Source organism: Amblyomma maculatum, chromosome 1 (genome assembly GCF_055883805.1).
Source record: "Amblyomma maculatum isolate TAMU_Amacu chromosome 1, ASM5588380v1, whole genome shotgun sequence".
Classification (NCBI taxonomy): Eukaryota; Metazoa; Arthropoda; class Arachnida; order Ixodida; family Ixodidae; genus Amblyomma; species Amblyomma maculatum.
The window spans coordinates 323,238,621-323,259,060 of NC_139344.1; the positions used below are offsets into that span (position 1 = coordinate 323,238,621).

The following is a 20,440-nucleotide window of genomic DNA, read 5'->3' on the forward strand; positions in this document are numbered from 1 at the left end:
TTGACGACATGCCGCTGCAGCATCTACCTTCTGTGCTCTTTAATTTCGGGGCTGCACTCACCACGAAACTCGCGAGCGACAACACGAAACCAGGCAAAAACCACCCGCCGCCGCTGAAGCAGACGCGGAGCGAACAGTGAGCAGGTCGCGCCCCTTGCGGTGGCGGAGAGCGTAGCTCAAGGAGAAAAGTTCCCATTGTTCCCGCAGCGATTGAGAAGGCCGTAAGAAAGAGCGCGCGCCCTCTCCCTCGAGACCGGCCGTGGTTGTAGCATGGCCGGTCTCGAGGGAGAGAGCGCGCGCTAAGAAGAGAGAAACGCGCTCTCCCTCGAGACCGGCCGTGGTTGTAGCGGCCGCGCCGAGCGAAGGAACGACTGCGGCCGACGAGACGAGTTGGAGCCCCTGCTCTCCTCTGGTCGTGACGTCACGCTGTCACGTGGTGCGCCGGAGCGAAGGAACGACCTCCACCGACGGCAGAAAAGTGCTAGCAGTATTGCCTTCGCAATAAAAGAGGGAGAAAAAGACGCGCGCCGCAACAACAGCCATCGTCCACCACCGAAGCAGTGGCGGGGGCAATGACGGCCTACAACAGATGAAATTCGGTGGCTGGCTAGCCCCCGCCGCAAGCGGCGTTGACCTACCGTCCCAGCCCCGTAGGGCCAGGAACTGCCACCCTTCACCACCTCCCCCTCAGCGGAGGTGGCTCAGCTACTGAGCCAGTAGCAGGCCCACGCAGTTTCTTTCCTTCTTCCTGCAGTCGCAACAACAACAGGACGAAGGAAAGCAAACTGCACGGGCCTGTTACTGGATTTGTAGCTGAGCCGCCTCTGCTATCTATATACACACACAGGTTCACAGGAAGGGAAAGGCGCAGTATCTGTCACACTTGTTTTTGTGGACACTTGAACCGCGCCGTAAGGAAAACGAGAAGTTGGGAGTGAAAGTGGAGGGCTACGGAATAATTTCGACCACCTGGGGATCTTTAATGTTGCTGCGACTGAAAAAGAAAAAGAAAATGCACGGGCCTGCTACTGGCTCTGTAGCTGAGCCACCTCCGTTGCCTCTTGCGGACAGAAGAAAATAAACAAGGAAGAAAAAGAAGTGGGGGAGAAAGACGCGCGTCGTACCATCTGTCATCTATCACCGAAGCGGTGGCGGGAGCAATGACGGCCTACTAGGAACAGCCACCCTTCACCACCTCCCCCGGATCTTTAACGTGCGCTGACATCACACGGAGGTGGTGCCCTGGCCCTACAGGGCTGGGACTGGCAGGTCAACGCCGCTTGCGGCGGTGGCTAACCCGACCTTGGCGGCTGCGTTTCGATGGATGCGAAACGAAGAGGCGTCCGTGTGCTGTGCGATGTCAGCGCACGTTAAAGATCCCCAGGTGGTCGAAATTACCCCGTAGCCCTCCACTACGGCACCCCTTTCTCTCTTTCTACTTTCACACCCACCTTCCTCCCTTCCCTTACGGCGCGATTCAGGTGTCCACAGAGCAAGTGTGACAGATACTGCGCCTTTCCCTTCCTTTGAACCAACCAACCAGCCACCAAAATTTTATCTGTTGTAGGCCGTCAATGCACCCGCCACCGCTTTGTGGTGGACGACGGCTGTTGCGGCGCGCGTCTTTCTCTCTCTCTTCCTTTTCTCTCTTCTTTACTTTCTTCTGTCCGCACGAGGCACCGGCTGCGTTTCGATGGAGGCGAAACGAAGAGGCGTCCGTGTGCTGTGCGATGCCAGCGCACGTTAACGTTAAAGATCCCCAGGTGGTCGAAATTACTCCGTAGCCCTCCATTACGGCTCCCCTTTCTCTCTTTCCACTTTCACTCCCACCTTCCTCTCTTCCCTTACGGCGTGGTTGAGGTGTCCACAGAAAACAAGTGAGACAGTTACCGCGCCTTTACCTTCCTATAAATCAATCAATCAGCGGATGTGGACGGCTACGGAGTAATTTCGACCACCTGGGGATCTTTTAATGTGCGCTGACATCGCACAGCATTCTTTCTCTCTTTCCACTTTCAATCCCACCTTCCTCCCTTCCCTTACGGCGCGGTTGAGGTGTCCACATAAAACAAGTGAGACAGTTACCGCGCCTTTCCCTTCCTATAAATCAATCAATCAGGCAGCGGAGGTGGCTTAGCTACAGAGCCAGTAGCAGGCCCATCCATTTTCTTTTCCTGCTTGCTACAGACACAACAACACGGACGCCTCTTCATTTTGCCCCATCGAAACACAGCCGCCGCGGTCGGGATCGAGCCCGGGTACTCCGGCACAGTAGTCGAACGTCTTACCACTGCACCACCTCGGCAGAGCCCTCCGCTGCCTCGTGCGGACAGGAGAAAATAGAAAAGGACAGAAAAAGAGGGAGCGAAAAATTGAGTTATCGGGAGGTTGCGGTGGTGGTGGTGGTAAGAACATTTATTTACACAAGGGCCAGGAGGTATGTTTGGATCGGCCCATAAGGGACCGATCCTTACAAGCACTAGGTGGAGGTCCCTAGTTGGGGACCCCAGTGGCGGTTGCCGCCGCTCGGGCGCGTCCGACTAAGGCTTGTTGGGCCTGTAAGTCGTGGCAGCCGAGCAGGACCGCCTCCCATGTTCTCCCGGGTTGGGTTGGGGATGGGGGGAATAGCCGGGTTGGAGGGGCAGGCCCACACCATGTGATAGATGTCAGAAGACCGCTCCACAGTGTGTGCAGCTGCCACTAAAGAAGGGGTCAAAATGTTTTAGGGCTGCCGGGCACAGCAATGTATTGGTGAAAAGGCAGAGAAGGAGCCGCTCATCCGCCTTTCTGAGACCTTTACATGGGCTGGGATAAAGGCGATGACAATTTTGATAATATGTCGTGATATCTTTGAAGGTGTAGGCCGGATTAAAATCGGATTCCTGATCGGGTAGGGAGGAGAAAACAGCCCGGTGAGAGAGCGCGCGGGCGGCTGCGTCTGCTGCCTCGTTTCCTGCCAAACCCTGATGAGCAGGGGCCCATATAAGGTAGCGGTGTGCGGGGTCCGTATCCCGTATGCAATTTAAGTAAATTTTATAGGCTATTAAGGGAGTCCAGCCTTGTCTGACGTTCCGACAGGCTCCTCGCGAGTCGGTAATTATGTATTTTGAGTCGGAATGAGAGGCCGCGAGAGCAATCGCCACCTCTTCTGCGTGTGTTGTACTTTGGGCTCTGAAGGTGAGACCATTAACCGTTTTGCTATTGTGAACTACAACGGCCGTGTACCATCCCCCGTGGTGAAGGCCGGCGGCGTCCACGTAGTATACACCTGTTTTGTTGCCATAATGCCGGGCTAGGGCTTCCGCTCGTGCAAAGCGCCGACCATTATGATCTTCGTGTGACATATTCGCTGGCAGAGGTCGCACGCAGAGGGCGCGTCTCCACAATTCTGGGATGCGAAACCTGTCTTCCATGAGTGTGGTGTGTTGGATATGGAGTCGAGCAAGAAGGCGGCGACCCGACTCCGTTTGCGACAAACGCGTGTACTGATTTGTAAGGTGCGCCTCCCGGAGCTCCCGGAAAGTGTTCACCACCCCAAGGGCCATAAGATGGCTGTTTGAAGTAGTGATGGGGAGGTCCAGGGCACGCTTGACAATTTTGCGAAGGATAACCTCAGGGGCATCCTCCTCTTGTTTCCGTAGGTGGAGATAAGGTGTCGAATATAGAATCCGACTGGTCACGAAGGCGTTTGCCAGCCGCAAGGCCGCGTGGGTCCATAGGAACGTTGCGCAACGAACAGATAGCAGTGACTCGCTGACGCCGCACGTTGTGTTGACTAGCTAGCGACGTCAGTCAGTCGCTGCTAGCGCTGCCTCCGGCGACCCCCTTTTTTTTTTCCTCGTGTGCTCCGGTAGCTGCGCGCGCTCCTGCCCCCATCATTCGCCGCTGAGTGTACCCCCCCCCCCCCTCCTCCTGCGAGGCTCCGGTGGCCTAAGCGCCGGCTCGAACAGGGGGGCTGAAAGGGGGGCGGAACTGGTTACGAGGCCGACGCCGACGCCGCCGCGAAACCCAGGAACGGCCGCCAAAGAGCTGCGCTCTAAAAAACGCGTGTCGCAACGGCCATCGTCCACCACCTAAGCAGTGGCGGGTGCAATGAAGGTCTACAACAGGTCAACCACTGGTGGCAGGCGAGCCGCCACAATAAACGGCGGGGATCTACCAGTTCCAGCCCCCCTAGGACCAAGAGCAACTACCCTACGGTCTGCTGTGCAATGTCAGTGCACTTTAAAGATCCCCATGTGGTCAAAATAACTCCGGAGCTCTCCACTACAGCACCCCTTTTCACTTTTACTCCCACCTCCCTCCCTTCTTTTATGGCGCAGTTCTGGTGTCCACAAAACAAGTGTGACGGGTACTGCGCCTTACCTTTCCTGTGAACCAATCATTGTTATGAAGAAAAATTATGATAAAAAACCGCCGAATGAAAAGGCGGTGTTACCGAGATTACCGGTACAACACTCAAAGCTTTCGCTCGGTTCAAGCCATGGTTAGACGCTCACAAGGACGATTGTTGTTGCGGCGCGCGTCTTTCTCTCCCTCTTCTGTTTTCTTGTCTTTTTCTCTTCTATGCGCAAGAGGCAGCGGAGGTGGCTCAGCTACAGAGCCAGTAGCAGGCCCGTGCATTTTCTATTCTTTCTTCCTACAGCCACAACAACAACAGACTCTCACAATATTTCCCTTGTCAAGAAAGAGGAGGGGCACTTAGTGTTGCCCCGCCGGGGTGGCGCAGTGGTAAGACGCCCGACTACCGTGCCGGAGTTCCCGGGTTCGAACCCGACCTCGGCGGCTGCGTTTCGATGGAGGCGAAACGAAGTGGCGTCCGTGTGCTGTGCGATGTCAGCGCTCGTTAAAGATCTCCAGGTGGTCGAAATTACTCCGTAGCCCTCCACTACGGCTCCTCTTTCTCTCTTTCCACTTTCACTCCCACCTTCCTCCCTTCCTTTACGGCGCGGTTCAGGTGTCCACAGAGCAAGTGTGACAGTTACTGCGCCTTTCCCTTCCTGTGAACCAACCAACCAACCAAGCACTTAGTGTTGAGGGCTCTCGCTCGGTACGGAGGTGTGAGAGTAACCCGGCACATGACGTTACTTGCCGAAAATGGGGACCCTTAGTTAACACGTGAATTTGACAAGGTCTAGCCGCTTGTCAAATGAGAAGTGGTGGTCTGTTGTTATTGCGACTGTAGGAAGAAGGGGAAAAAATGCACGGGCCTGCTACTGGCTCTGTAGCTGAGCCACCTCCGACGCCTCGTGTGGACAGAGGAGAAAACGGAGGAGGAAAGAAAAGAGAGAGAGAGAAAGACGCGTATCGCAACAGCCGTCGTCCGCAACCAAAGCGGTGGCGGGTGCAATGACGGCCTACAACAGGTACAACCTCCGGTGGCAGGCGAGCCCTCGCCGCAAATTGCAGGGGCCTACCATTCCCAGCCCCGTAGGCTCAGCAGCAGCCACCCTCCTCTGGTCGTCTAAGGGCCTCCACTCCCAAATTATATACACATAACATTCTCCATTATTTATTAAACCGATTCATTGAATATGAAAAAAGTTCCAGAATTTAGGTATGCCAGGCTGGCCCCCGACTAATTGCGCCCGGCAGAGTCCAGCAGCAAACGGAGCCGTATGGCACCGTTCGGTGATTCAAAGCTGGCCGGCACCGGGGTGCTGCTACAGCAGCTTCGATTGACTTACGTCACTAATGCAAGGAGTAACGCCGTCCAGCTGGAAAGCTAGGCGGACAGCCTGTATTCTGAGTTTGCGTCGTTATCAGTGTGTCGCTATCTCACGTGACCTCGAGTCATCTGATTTGTGGAAATGCCGGAACCAGGTGTTGCCGCCTTTTCCGGTTCCCTAGTGGCAACACCCGTTTCCGGCGTTTCGACCAATCACATTACTCAAGGTCACGTGAGATAGCGACTCCAATAACGACGCAAACTCGGAATACGGGCCCAGGGTGTTATTTACTGTGCAACTTGGAGGCAAGGTGCAGCGAAGGCTGCAGGCAGCACGGGGCGCAGGGAGCTACCACACGGCCAGGAGTTCGTGCGTGAGGCAGCTGGGGAGGGTCGCTGCGCGAAGAGGTGGACAGCGGGCTGCTGATGGCTATACGCGGTCTGACTGTATGGTCTGCTTTTGTCCTCATGGTTGCGCTACGGCAGTCGGGGGCTTGTGGAAGGCAAACAGCCTGGCAAGAGGCCAGCGGGAGGGCCAGGCAAAGCCTGGTGCCCCAGTTAGGCAGCGGCGCGCGGATTGCTGGTAGCGGGAACTGTCAGCAGGAAACTGACATAGAGATAGAATCTCATGGCATTTGGGCGAGGTCGCTAGGAGCTACCACGAAGCAGTGGTGCGGTGTAGATGTCCGGTGCATATAAGTATGCGGTATGCCAGAGGGAGACGTATAACTCCAGGGAAGCAGGGGCGAGGTTCAGGGAACTTCACAGCAGGCACCCAGGGGTGCTGGCAGGAGTTGGAAAGAGGTCCGCCGCCGCTGGCGATGGCGGCCCGAAGAAGTACCTTGAAAGGTCGAGTCAATCAATCAATCAGTAGGGACGCCGTCCGGAGAGGCTATACTCTAGGTAGGAAAGTGGCCTCTGAGAAGAATGACGGTGAGGGAAGGGCCAGTCGATATGCCGGGCGCCTCTGCAAGGGATGGCGTGCATGTACTTCCGGTAGTTGGAAGCGCACGCGACCAAACGCAAAGAGAGCTCGAACACGGCTGACGCGTCGGAAAGCGCTGGTTATGCGCAAGAGAATGCTAGAGACGCCTGTTCTCCGCACTAGTCTGAGTGAAACTGTCTGAATTCGTACCAAACAACCGCGGTGATCGAAGTAATGGGTTTTATTATTGGGCGCCAGATGGCAGAGGCACTGGGGAGTCGGCCAAATATGGCGAGGCGTACAGGAGCCGATGAGCAGGACGTGTAGGGACTGGTCGGGAGCGACAGGCCCAGTGTGCCCTCGATAGCTGTCGATAGCTGTAGCTCTCCCGAGCGAGGCTTTTGCAGGAGGTGGCGGAGGAGGAAAGAGATGACCACGATTGATTAAAATGACACAAGGGTACGCGCCTGTTAGACTTGTGTGATATTTCGCAACGTCAAAATCCTCGGTGGAAGCGTTCGTTGGAGTGTGACACGTTGCGGAAGGGGTGGACGTGTTGGCACCGATGTACAACTGAATTTATTTACACTAATATATACAGTTTTTTTTCGGTATAGTAGCGACCGCCCTGGTCGCTACTATACCGAATGATAGGGAACGTCAGGTCAAGGTTCGCCCGCAACAAGACTCTGTCCTGGCTGACCGACGACTTATCACGCGTCGCGCTACTCGTAGCGGTTCCTCGTTTCTCGGAGCGCCTCGGAGCGCGATCCCTGATGGGGCTGAGACAGGTGGGTCACCGCCGCTTGCGGCGGGGGCTAGCCTGCCACATAATTTTTATCTGTTGTAGGCCGTCATTGCACCCGCCACTGTTTCGGTGGTGGACGACGGCAGTTGTTGCGGCGCGCGTCTTTCTCTCCCTATTTCTTCTCTTGCCTATTTTCTCTTCTGTCTGCACGAGGCAGTGGAGGTGGCTCAGCTACAGAGCCAGTAAGCAGGCCCGTGCATTTTCTTTTCCTTTTTCCTACAACCACAACAACAACAACGGAGCGCGATCAGCGCAAAGCTTGACCACCCGGTCCGAACACGTGTTTTTCATCCGAATCTGCAGCGATAGTCCCCGTCCAAATCTCCTCTTCGGCGCCAAAACACCTCCTTAAATCACTTCCCAGCATTCTGGAGACCATTTCAGTGATTAATCGGGAAGGCGTTTATTGGAGCCAATCGGCGAGTTTTCTTCAAATTTGAACAGAGTAATGGCACGCTGGTGCTCCTGAGTTTGTCTACTTCTAGCACAGCATGTTTTCCAGGAACTCGTTGCAGCTTTTCCCCTAGCAGAGATGACGGAGAGGTCCAATCTCTCAAGCGGCAATATAATAACGAAGGCCCACTCAAACGCTACATCGACCTGCCGTTCTCGCAGAACAGATGCACACAGTTCAGCTGGACATCGGCGAAATATGCGACGAAAAACCAATTAAGCGCACCGTTTCAGCCCCTCGCATGCGTTCTCAACTGGCGATGTACGCCTTCGCCACACAAGACTTCCATTTAGAATGGAGTCCTTTCGGAAATGCTTCCTTTATTAAGCTCGTGCCCCAGTGTCTGTTTTTGTTTGGTTCGTGGGGCTTAACATCCCAAAGCGACTCAGGCTACGAGATACGTCGTAGTGGAGGGCTCTGGAGATTTAGACCACCTTGATTTATTTAGCGTGCACTGACATCGTACAGCACAGGGACACATTGCTTTTCGCCTCCATCGAAAAGTGGCCGCTGAGATCAGGATTCGATCCCGCATCCTTGGGCACAGTAGTCGAGCGCCCTACCACTGCGTCACCCCGGCGGGGCCAGTGTCTATTTTAAACCCGAGGGCAACAGCAATAACTGTAATGCGGCGCGTGACTCTGTTATGAGTAGTATTTCCAGAGGTGTATATTAAGATGCTTGAGCCAGCAAAAGGGAAGCTCTGAGAGTTTGTATGGCGAGCATGCAGGTGGCCTTCGCAGGTACCTGGGCACCCTGGGCGGCCGCGTGGTGGACACGGTGTGCGAGTCCTCCTCCCCGCTGCTGGGCCGGGGCCAGCGGCAGCTCTGTCGGCAGCAGCCGGGCACCGTGGCCGCGGTGGCCGCCGGAGCGCGGCTGGCGCTCGCCCACTGCCAGCGGCTCTTCCGGCACGAGCCGTGGAACTGCTCGCAGCACAGCTTCGGACACACGCTACGCAGGGGTACGCGCACGCCTCGCTCCATTCGAAGGTGCCTCCGTTGCCTTAACGTTAGCTGTAGGGACCTCTTTGGTAGAACGCTTCATTCTTATTCCAGCGGCTGTCTAATACCTATCCGCACGCGAAGAGTGTGTAACGTACCGCCACTGCAAAAGTAACAGAGCAACGTGAACGCTTATGGGACCACTTAACCTGTAGAGGTTTATGAAGTAAGGAGCTTGGACCCTTTCCCCTCCTTCCAAGGGCATTCTGTCGTTAGGGGAGCCGCAAACACGTCATGGACATATATTAATTATTATGCCATACAAACCTTCGAGACCGAAAAAAAAAATAGTGAGAACGATATACGGAAAAGTTTTTTTTTTTTTTTTGGTCATATACTTTCCACTCAGTAAATTTCTGCCGACATTATTAGTTTACGGTCGTACGCTGCATGTTTTACCGGTGAGTTTTTAATCTAGAAAGAAGCTTTGGTATCGTATGCGCAACCTGTTCTTCATTCAACCGTTTAATCATTCAATAAATATAACGGCCTCCTCGCATCCTGAGTCGCTATGACAAGTTAAACTAATGAACTAACAATATCTAACGCTCTCAGGCCTATCGTATCGACACTTCTTTCGTTTTGAGATATGTAAATAATGTGGTATTATGCATGCTGGACTTGCAATTGAAAAAAAAAAAAAAAAGGCCAAACTCTTGTTCGGTAAGTCCACCAAAATACCGGCGTTCCCCGGGATTCGGCATCCCTTATCTGTAAGGATGCGCAACCTTTCTAGAGCAATAAACGTCTTTCCTATCCTATCCTTGGACAGCACGGGAAAGATAAATGGAGGTAGTTTAGCTCCGATTTACTTTAAAGCGACAAGGCTGCCGCAGAGCAGAAGACCGCGGGCGTCGGCTTTGTAGTCGCCGTTGTGAGCGAAAATTCACGAGCATGTTGACATAGGTGAATTATGACGTCACGAGATCACATGACATTGCCGAGTAAGCCGGAGCTGTCAACTCTGGTAGGTACTTTGAGATGGGAAAGCGAGATCGGAATCTAAACCGGCAACCCTGCATCCGGCCGAGTCAAACACAGTGTCCTATAGGCTACGCAGGAACGTTCACTCTTTCACAGTGGTACCGGAGAACTGAGCTGTTTGCTTTCCGTATTAGTGTTTGACTAAGGCAGTAAGAAATTATTGCCGTTGGCGAAACATTACCGCTGCGATGCTGTGTTTGGTCGTTAGTGATTAGGCAAAATGTAAGTAACACTTTAACAGATTTATAAATTAGAGTACATAGACTTTAGTCGATTAATTTGGGCACAGAGAGAACATTGTGGGGTTGGAGCAGATGAAGGGCATTTTCAATTCAGTGACTATAAGTAACAATGCATATAGCTTGGTTCTGGATAATTTGAAGGGAAGATAGATGCGAAGTATATGTGTTTCCACAAGAGGAGACGCAATACTGAACGTATGTGTGGATGAACAAGTAATAAAGAGAAATGGTTTGGGAACATCAAAATACGGGCGAACATTAATTAGAGCTCTAATGCGATAAGCCATGTTTTTGCGAAATGGAAGTAATGGGAGATCGAAATCTAAGATGTTTATAAAATTCCACACCTAGAAAATTTAGTTTGAGCGAATGCTAACAGACGGAGTTTCGCAAATAATTTTATGAGTTGAGCTGATAACTATAGAACTGGATTTGAAAGCATTAAGTAAATTATTCCGACGCCAGTTCAATACATTCTTTGCATCAACATTCAGTTTTTCTACTAGCTTGCTTATATGTGAACTCGAGGTCAAGACGGTCATGCCATGTGCATAAAGGAAACAGTTGGAATTATTAAGGCACATATGGAGGTCATTACTATATAATACAAACAAGAGAGGGCCAAGGAGAGAACCTTGCAGAACTCCGATGTTTGTAGTCTTGAATTGTGAATATGTCCCTAATATGAATACAGCTTGTTTTCTATCGAATAAATAGCTTTTGATTAGTTTATGTACAGGTCCAGGTATTCCGATGGCGTCAAGCTTATCGAATAAAATAGCATCGTTGAGTGAATGAAATGCTTTGGAGAGGTCGATGAATAATGCATGATCATTGTTACCTGCATCAATGAACGCGTATTTAACTTGTTTCGTTAGATAGACACTGCCTTGCATTAGACATCTGTTAATTTAATTAAATTAAAGAAATCTTGCTGTAGAACTTTATTTGCTGGCGACAGAGAGTTGCGCGAGATTGATGTAGGTCATGTGCTTGGATGTGAAGGTGGAAGTTTGGGTTAATTTTTTTCCAGTTTTTTTTACCAACACTAATTACTAATTTATAAGTTATATACCTTATACAGCCTAAGCCGGGATGATGTATTTCATTCTTATCCCTGCACCAAACCCTGGCCGATCCTTCATGTGGGTACGTGTGTTAAATACAGAGGCGAGAAGAAGAAGAGTTGGCAGTGTGCGCCTGTGTCGTGTTCTTATACCTTCTGTTGTCTTCATTGGGCCGCTGTTTCCGGGTATCATGCACCACCTAGCCCTACAATTTGTTATTTTGTGGCTTCTTCATCCTCCGTAATGGGGCATGAAAATAAAATAGGAGTGCTCATTAAGGCGAGGTCGAAAAGATACTGTAGAATTCCAAGCAGGCGCCTCCCCCCCCCCCTCATGCGCTGAAATTACCGGAAATGTGGAGGGAGGCACTTTCCTGGAACGGGACCAGACTTTAAAATGACGACAAAATTTCTCGCAAAAAAAAAAAGAAAAAAAAATTAACACTGTGCACTTGGATTTAAAATTTTGTCTTTGATCGGGGCAATCGGGATGAGAAGTGAGCGCCGAGACATCGGCGAGCTGCTACGCAGTGTGTTCTCGCTGCGCCGGCGCTGCCAATATTTCGACTCGGCGTGCTGTATAAACGTAGCGATTGTCTTTTTTTATTTTGCCACCAGCTCCCGCCTATAAGAGCGGCCATCTTCTCTTTTGATCGCGCGCATCGGATGTCTCTCTCGCAGTGGTCATTCAGTGATTTCCTTACGCAACCTGCAGCGGGTGCCGTTTTTGTTTGTGACGTTTCTGAGAATTGATATTGAGCTGGATTATGGGACTAGATGAGACTGGCAGGGCTGTATAGTTGAGGTGCACGCCAAGGGTTACAAGGGTAAGAAGTGAGGGGGTGCGGCGCGGGATAGAGGGGAACGCTATTTCGGAAAAGTGCGGAAATGTAAAATTATTAGTAGAATCTGGGGGATTTCTTTGAACTTATTTATGGGAACCAAAATTTGCTATACCACAACGCAAGACGTCCAGGTGTGGGTATCACAAGCCATATATTGTGTTCACCTCTGGAGTTCATCTCGTCAACAAGCGTATCAACTTGCTGCTTTCATTGCGCTGGTGCAGCAAAATATAGCGTTAGGAAAACAGGATAGGCGACAAAGCAAAATTTTTGTCACCGCGAAAGAGTGTTTGCTAGCAGTGGTGCAGTGGTTACGGCGCTCGACTACTGTGCCCAAGGACGCGGGATCGAATCCCGGCCTCGGCGGCCGCTTTTCGTTGGGCGCCTTGCTTTTCAGCACACGGGCGCCTTGCTTTTCGGCAAGGCGCCCGTGTGGTGTGCGATGTCAGTGCACATTAAAGAACCCCAGGTGGTCGATATTTCCGGAGTCCTCCACTACGGCGTCTCTCATAGCCCGAGTCGCTTTGGGACGTTAAACCTTACAAACCAAACCAAACCAAACCAGTATAGCATGAGAAAGTACTAAAATATTTGTGCGATGTCAGTGCACGTTTAAGAACCTCAGGTGGTCGAAATCTCCGGAGCCCTCCACTACAGCGTCTCATAGCCTGAGTCGCTTTGGGACGCTGAACTCAAACCAAACCAAAATTTAAAGAGGTTACAGACGCCAAGCCTCACTGGAGTCTCCAGATTTTCTCTTCATGTCGTCGGTAATTCGTTCACAGAAATAGAACGGACGAAAGGCTGGCATTCGGGCGCCCGTATCCTGTAAGTTGCCTAACTAAGCGACTCGCGTCTCTGCTACATAACTTTTTACATGCCTGTAGCAAGAGCATCTGTTTTTGAAATAGGATTTGGTTTCGATTAGTGACATTTCGTTGCATTTGACGTTTAAAACGTAACAGTAATGATGCACGCTATGCATATCCGCAGGTAGCCCCGAGACTGCGTTCCTCTACGCGCTGCACAGCGCTGGCGTGGCGCACACGGTGGCCCGAGCTTGCGCCACGGGGCAGCTGAAGGAGTGCGCCTGCGGATCGGCCGCGGGCGGACACACAGCGGCTGCCACGCCCGGGGCATGGCGCTGGGGCGGCTGCTCCGACGACGTACAGGTACGGGGCGTCGGAGAAGGCTTTAATTAAGCAAAGTCAGCGAGCGTTATGTCGGCTGATTTCAGTGCAAAAGCACTGAAGGTTACGGTCTCTCTCTCTCTCTCTCACACACACACACACACACACACACACACACACACACACACACACACACACACACACACACACACACACACACACACACACACACACACACACACACACACACACACACACACACACACACACACACACACACACACACACACACACACACACACACACACACACACACACACACACACACACACACACACACACACACACACACACACACGCACTACTTCCATGAGCACCATGCAAATTGTTTGCACGTCTACACCGATGGTTCAGTAAATTCCGTGCGTTCTCAAACTCCATGGTCATACTGTTGCGGAGAAGACGATCGGCAGTGGCGCGAGAGGAGCCCTCGCGCTAGGCCAGACATAAAAATCATCGTTCATCTGTCGCCATGTTGTGCCGTCTCTTTGCTTGTCACCACGTAACATTTTGGTGGAGGTGCGGGGTGTATCATCCCCATCCTCGCCTTGGAGCATCGACGCCATTTGTAAGCCGGAACCATCAACCGAGGGTCCTGGCACATCGCCGAGCAGCTTCGCCCTTCCTGCCCAGACCCGACCAACTACCACCGCCCAGCCCCTAGCCCGGACTTGAAGACAACGAGAACAGACAGACCAGCCAGACCCGAGACGAAGGACCCGAAAGACCCGAACGACCCAAAGGAACCGGACATGTACACGCAACCTCCGCCCACCCGCTCGTCGCGATCTCGAGCCATCGGTCCCATGGACTCTGGTCACGGATGGTTGAACAGCTCCAGGGGAGGCGGATCACCCAAGCATGATCGTGTTCATCGTCATCGTGGTGGCAAGCGCATCATCTCTTCTATCTTTTCCTGAACATCTACACCATCACGTCATCATCGACTTCAACGAAACGATCCGGACTATCACTCGGTGGCCCCGGGAAGTGTTGCGAAAAAGAAGATCGGCAGTGGCGCGAGAGGAGCCCTCGCGCTAGGCCAGACATTAAAATCATCGTTCATGCTGTCGCCATGTTGTGCCGTCTCTTTGCTTGTCACCACGTAACATTGTTATTGTATTGTTACGTATTGTTACGTAACCACGTAACAATACCCTCAATTGATACAGAAATAAAGAGGACAATTCACCAGACTTATTCAACCGCTGCAGAGCTAACCGCTCTTCAGTCGGCAGAGCCTCCAGCGGTGGTCTATTTTCACAGATTCAAAAGCAGCCCTGCAAGCCTTAAAAGCGGTTCTTCGCCGTGGAGCTCATGAGCAACTCGTTGCGGGAATACGACAAATTCATCACTATGCAATTAATGGAGGACATCTACCAATGGCTTCCAGGACACAGCGGCATAGTGGACAATCTCCGGGCGGACGAGGTCGCACGAACAGCTCACCAAGACGGCGATTGTGTGTTGATTCCTTTTTCCAGGGCAGACGCAGCGGGCAGGCTTCGCGCACTTGCGCGGGAACACATGCTCTCCTTGTGAAATTTTGGCCAGTTTGCGAACTGCCGCTTAAAATTCCTGGACCCTGACCTGAAGCTCTGGCTCCCACCTGGCCTACCCCGATGCGAAGAAACTTTGCTGTGCCGCCTGTGGGTTGGTGCATTCACAAACTCGTATTCTTTTGTGATAGGTATGGTAAACAGCCCTGCATGTACAAACTGTGGGTACGACGAATCTATAGGCCACATTCTTTGTGAGTGCCCCATATACAGTTTGGAAAGACAGTGTCTATGCCGTGCGCTGGAGAATCTAGATGGACGCCCATTCACTGAAATTAAGACTTTAGGTCCCTGGCCACGACAATCATCTGCGGTGAAGGCCTCCCAGGCACTGCTCCGCTTTATGAAAAGCACAGGCCTAATTGAAAGACTATTATTTTGCTGTTATGTTACGTGATATGACTTGACGTGATGTGATGTGACTGTACTAACTTCACCCATCCCTGTCTCACAACTTTTATATTCACTCACCCCTTTCCCACAGTGCAGGGTAGCAAATCGGTTTCTTTTACGGGTTAACCTCTTTGCTTTTCCTCTTCATCTTCCTCCTCCTCCTCTCTTGCCATTGGCCGAGAGGTTCATTACGTCACAAGGTCGCATGACATGGCCGAGTGCTGGCTGGTCGGTGGAGTGTCTGATGGCACGAGACCGCTTGGCGTCATCAAACTTCCCCGGATACCAGGAAATTTCGCTGAAGGGTTGGCATATGCTCTGGCAGATGGCAGTAGGCATGGCTGAACACCGATTGCTCTCCGGGGAGTGTTGTAACGTCATGAGACCATGCGATATACTTGGCCGGATGCGCTGGTCACGTGACACGCTTTAGAGCGGTGGCGGTTGGTTGGATCCACAATCTGCTATAGTGATACAAATTAAGCGACAACGAGCTTGTTGGTCTCTAAAGAAAGAAGCCTGTAGCAGCAATGTTGCTTTTAATGGGTGGACATGGGTGCAGTTTTCATACGTCAGTCACAGAGCAAGGCGAGCATTAGGCCATGATAATGTTTAAAATTAGAAGGTTCATAACCCAAAATTACATAATAAACTTTTTATCCTTGGTTACGGGGTGCGAAATATAATGTGAAATTGAAGAGAACAGTTAAGCTGGGTTTGCTGGTAGGGATTCATAATAAACCAGCGCGAAAGACGATAATCCGGAGGAAGGAGAAGACAGGACAAGCGCTGAAGAAGAGTACCCGAGTATTAAAAGAGAGTGAAATTGAAGGCCATCTACACTGAACATGAGCCCAGTTCTTAGGTTTTCTGCATCGACGATGCGGTTCTAAGTACCGAAAGTAAAAAATACGCTCGAAAAGCTCGTTGAAATAGCTTTCTTGCGTTGCATATATTTAAGCTGCAGCCTCTGGCATTACTAATGCAGAGGCTTCTTTTCTTAGTAGTTAACGTGGACGGACGGACGGACGGACGGACGGACGGACGGACGGACGGACGGACGGACGGACGGACGGACGGACGGACGGACGGACGGACGGACGGACGGATGGATGGATGGATGGATGGATGGATGGATGGATGGATGGATGGATGGATGGATGGATGGATGGATGGATGGATGGATGGATGGATGGATGGAATATAGGAGCGTCCTCTTTGAAACGGGGTGGTAGCAGTAGCTATCATGCTCATTTTTCTCCCTGTGTCTTAATTATTGTTTTAGATTGGTTAACTAAACCATCATTCTATTAATTAAATTTTTGTTTCTACATTACTAACATTATGTCACTTCTCTGCTTTTAAGCCACCAATCTTCCAGTCGTTTTTTTGCTAGTTTCCACCGCCGGTTTATTCACACAGCCACTGGTATCTCTAAACCCCGGAGCTTCAGGAACAGTGACTGCGCCTGCATCAACTTCGGGATGGATACCATTACATTCGAGTATAATATGGTCAATTGTTTCACTGGAGATACCACATACATCACATGCGTCATCTTCATTGTTAAATTTCTTTTTGTAGCTGCGTGTTCTAAGGCACCCTGATCTAACTTCAAAAAGTAGGGCACTGCCTCTTGATCAGATCAAGAAGAAAGCTTCCTTCCTGATCTGCATTTTCCACTTTCGGTATAATTCCACACTCTGTTTCTTTTCCATCAAATTTATCCAATTTTTATCTTCAGTGTTTTTTACCGGTTTCTTAATGCTCTTTATTTCTTCGTCCTTGTGACTAGCATACTTACTAGTTAGTTTCCTAGTTCTTTTCCTCCATTGTGAGTCAACGCCTTTTAGGTACAGGTATTTAAATACTTTAGCTGCCCATCTGTTACTGTCCGATTTCCTCAGGCGTTCCTCATATAATATTTTACTCTGAGCTTCCCGCACTTCGAAAGATGCCCAGCCCATATCTCCCTGTACCGCCTCATTTGTAGTTTTGCCGTGGGCACCTAGTGCTAATCGTCCAACGGATTTCTGATTTGTTTCTAATGTCGACTGTACCTCTGATTTTAGGCACAAAACCGCATTTCCGAAAGTAAGTCCGGGCACCATAATTCCTTTCCAAATACCCCTCTAAACCTCATACCTATTGTATCCCCACAATGCCTTATGCTTCATTATCCCGGCATTCCTTCGCCCTTTGACCTTAAGTGATTGCTCATGCTTTCCAATGTATGCCAATCCTTCGTTTACCCATACCCCCAGATATTTATATTCTGCTACTCTAGGTATTTCAAGGCCTTGTATTTTAAGACCCTGATCAGTTGAGGCGTTGAAAATCATCAGACCCGACTTAACTGCGCTGAAACTGAAGCCTAGAGCGTCCCCTTCGTCTCCGCAATACTTAACTAGAGTTTGCAATTCTTCCAGACTCTCAGCTAGCAGCACAATATCGTCTGCATACATCAAACCGGGGAGGCGCTGCTCTACCGCCTTTCCACCTAATCTATATGACAGGTTAAAACCTAGGTTACTGTCTTGTATCCTCCGTTCCAGGTTTATCATATAAAGCATGAACAGCACCGGTGATAGAGGACAGCCTTGTCTTAATTCTTTTGCATACTTTGACATCCTCCGTGCTTCTTATTCCTTCCCACGTTATTTCTACTTTGTTATCCCGGTATATTTCCTGTGGGAACCCTATTATCTCATAACCGATACCTTCTTCTTTTAATATGTTCCACAGGAGTTCCCTGCTTACGTTGTCGCACGCCCCGTTTATGTCCAGGAAGGCCAAATACAAAGGTCTATTTTCCACTCTAGACATTTCGATGCATTGGGTGAGCACGAACAGGCAATCATCTAAGCGCCTACCATTTCTAAAGCCGTTCTGAAGTTCTCCGAGTATCTTGTTACTTTCAACCCATGCTTGCACCTTTAATTTCACCGCCTGCATGGCTAACCTGTACATTACAGATGTTATGGTAATCGGCCTGTAGGATTTTATGTGCATCCTTTCTCCTTTCCCTTTATAAACCAAATTCATTTTACTCTGTCGCCAGCTGTCCGGAATTTGCTTATTCGTTATGACTGTTTCCAGAGCTTTTAACAACGTTTCCTTACTTTTTGGACCGAGTTCATTAATCAGCTTGATCGGAATTCCATCTATTCCTGTAGATGTGTTTTTAGGAATATTTTTTTTCTGCCTTTTTCCAGTTTAGATTGGTCAGTTCTAAGCTGCTTTGTATTCTTCTACCTTGTGTTGCTTCCTGATTTGCGGAGATTACACTATCGTCGCTCTTAAATGATTCGGCTATAACTGATGTAATGTAGTTCACTGCGTTATCTCCCTTTAAACAATTTCCCTCGTTATCTTGAATCCGATCCTGCTTTCTTTGATTCTTCTTACCTAGCCAGCTTATATGGTTCCAGAATTTTCTTGCTCCGCCTGTAGAGGCATCGTGTATATCAGCCATCCAGCGATCGGTGGGCTGTCTTATTTTACTTTGGACGAGGGCCTGCACCTGAAGTTTCTTTTGTCGATATGATTCCCATTTTTGGTCGATTTCCTCCTGAGAAGCCTGTGCTTTCTTTGCCATTCGGTGTTCCGTTGAAGCAGCCCGTCGTTGTTCAATAGCTTCCCTGATTTCCTTATTCCACCAGCTCCGTGGCTTCCTCTTTCCATTCCAGCGGTTTGTTACTTTAACCTCCTGAATTTTACATCTTATGAGTAGTTCTACCTGTTCATAATCCCAGTCTTCCATGGGGCTTTTCTCTATTGCTTCCTCTATGTCTGCTGCTATCTGCGCTATTTGATCGTCGTTTAATTTTGCGTTTACGTTTTGTCTAAGTTCCATTTCTCTTTTCATCAAGGGCCCCATCTGCAGACTAATACGTTTATGATCACTTCCCAGACTACACTCCCCTTCTTCGTCTATTTCCATTTTTGTGACCTCGCTATAAATTTCCTGCGACATTAGACAATAGTCAATGGTCGTCTGCCGAGAACGGAGAACTGATGATCGGAGAACGGCGCCCCCTGGCGGCATCTTTCTCAGTCCCTATAGATGTAAGCACTTGCCGTTTCACCGCCGCCGTGACCAGCATGAATTCTATACAATAGCTAATGTTCTTGCTCAGTCTTTTCAGTCATATCAGTATCTGGGAGTCACCTATCTGGACTACTCATATTAATAATGTAATTTCGTCTGCTAACGAGAAGCTTGGATTTTCCCGACATCATTTCCGTCCTGCTCCTCAAAAATTGCTCGTTAAATCGAAGTCTTGAAATCCGCATCACAGCTACCTTATCAATGAACTTGAATCACTTCAAAATAGAGCGGCCAGATTCATTTATTTCTCGTGACATCTGTGTGTCTTCGCTGAAATCAGAATCCAGTTTCTTTTATCACTACATCGACATATTGCCTTATCTTTGCTGATTTCATAAGTTTCTTCACAATTCGCTCGAATGCGCACCCCACCAGCCCGCATATCATAGCGCACGCGTCATCAATTTCAAGCTTTCCGACCAGGCACCAGCACCGTCACTTTTGCCACATTACTTTGTTTTTTTTTTCTTTCGTGCTGCTGCATACTGGAACGGCCGGACCCACCACATCGCTGCCACGAAATGCTCATCTACATTCGCCAAAAATGTAACAAATGACCTTTCGTTGTGTTAACATATTCCTCATAATGTTTGTTCTCCTACTTTATGTAATTTCTCTCAGTGGTCTTTAAGTAAACGAAATGTAATAGAATAATATAATACTCATCCCACCTATACTGAAATGAACCAGACGACGGTGCTTAATTATTAGCCATATGGCGGATCAGGTACAGCACCCCTAATGACCACGAGTAAAAGTTATCCTGGCCTTATGCAGCGTGAAAGGCGCTGTAAGTGTCTCGCATCTCGATGTACACCTAAACTAAGCCGCAAGCAAAGGGAAGAAAGTGGACGGAAAGACGAAAGAAAAATGTGCCGCCATAGAAGGCTTCGGAGTAACTTTCGACAAAAGGCAACATTTAACGAGCAATGACATCGCACAGCACATGGGCGCCTTTTTCGTTTCTCCTCTATCGAAACGCTACTGTCGCGGCCTTTTTCGAACCAGGGTGGGATTGTTGCAGCAGAAAGCGGCCCATTGACTGCAGGTCGCCTCCGTTTATTTAGGGGGCCTCGGTTGCCGCGGTCGGTTAGCAGGCGGTGCTGACAGATGACATGATGATGCTTCCTGTGTCACTTGCTGGGCCCGCTTAAAATTCGTAAGCGCCCGAGCTGATGTTCTTCGCTTCATTCG

At 50.1% G+C, this 20,440-nt stretch overlaps 1 protein-coding gene across 1 annotated transcript in view; it reads left to right on the plus strand.

The window, feature by feature from the left end:
- Positions 1-20,440, plus strand: part of LOC146207299 (protein Wnt-16-like) — a 38,887-nt gene that overhangs the window by 10,979 nt on the left and 7,468 nt on the right. Inside the window, exons 2-3 of the mRNA XM_084576474.1 lie at positions 8,599-8,816; positions 12,987-13,165. Of these exons, the coding sequence (XP_084432600.1) occupies positions 8,599-8,816; positions 12,987-13,165 (397 nt within the window). The remainder of the gene's footprint in view (positions 1-8,598; positions 8,817-12,986; positions 13,166-20,440) is intronic.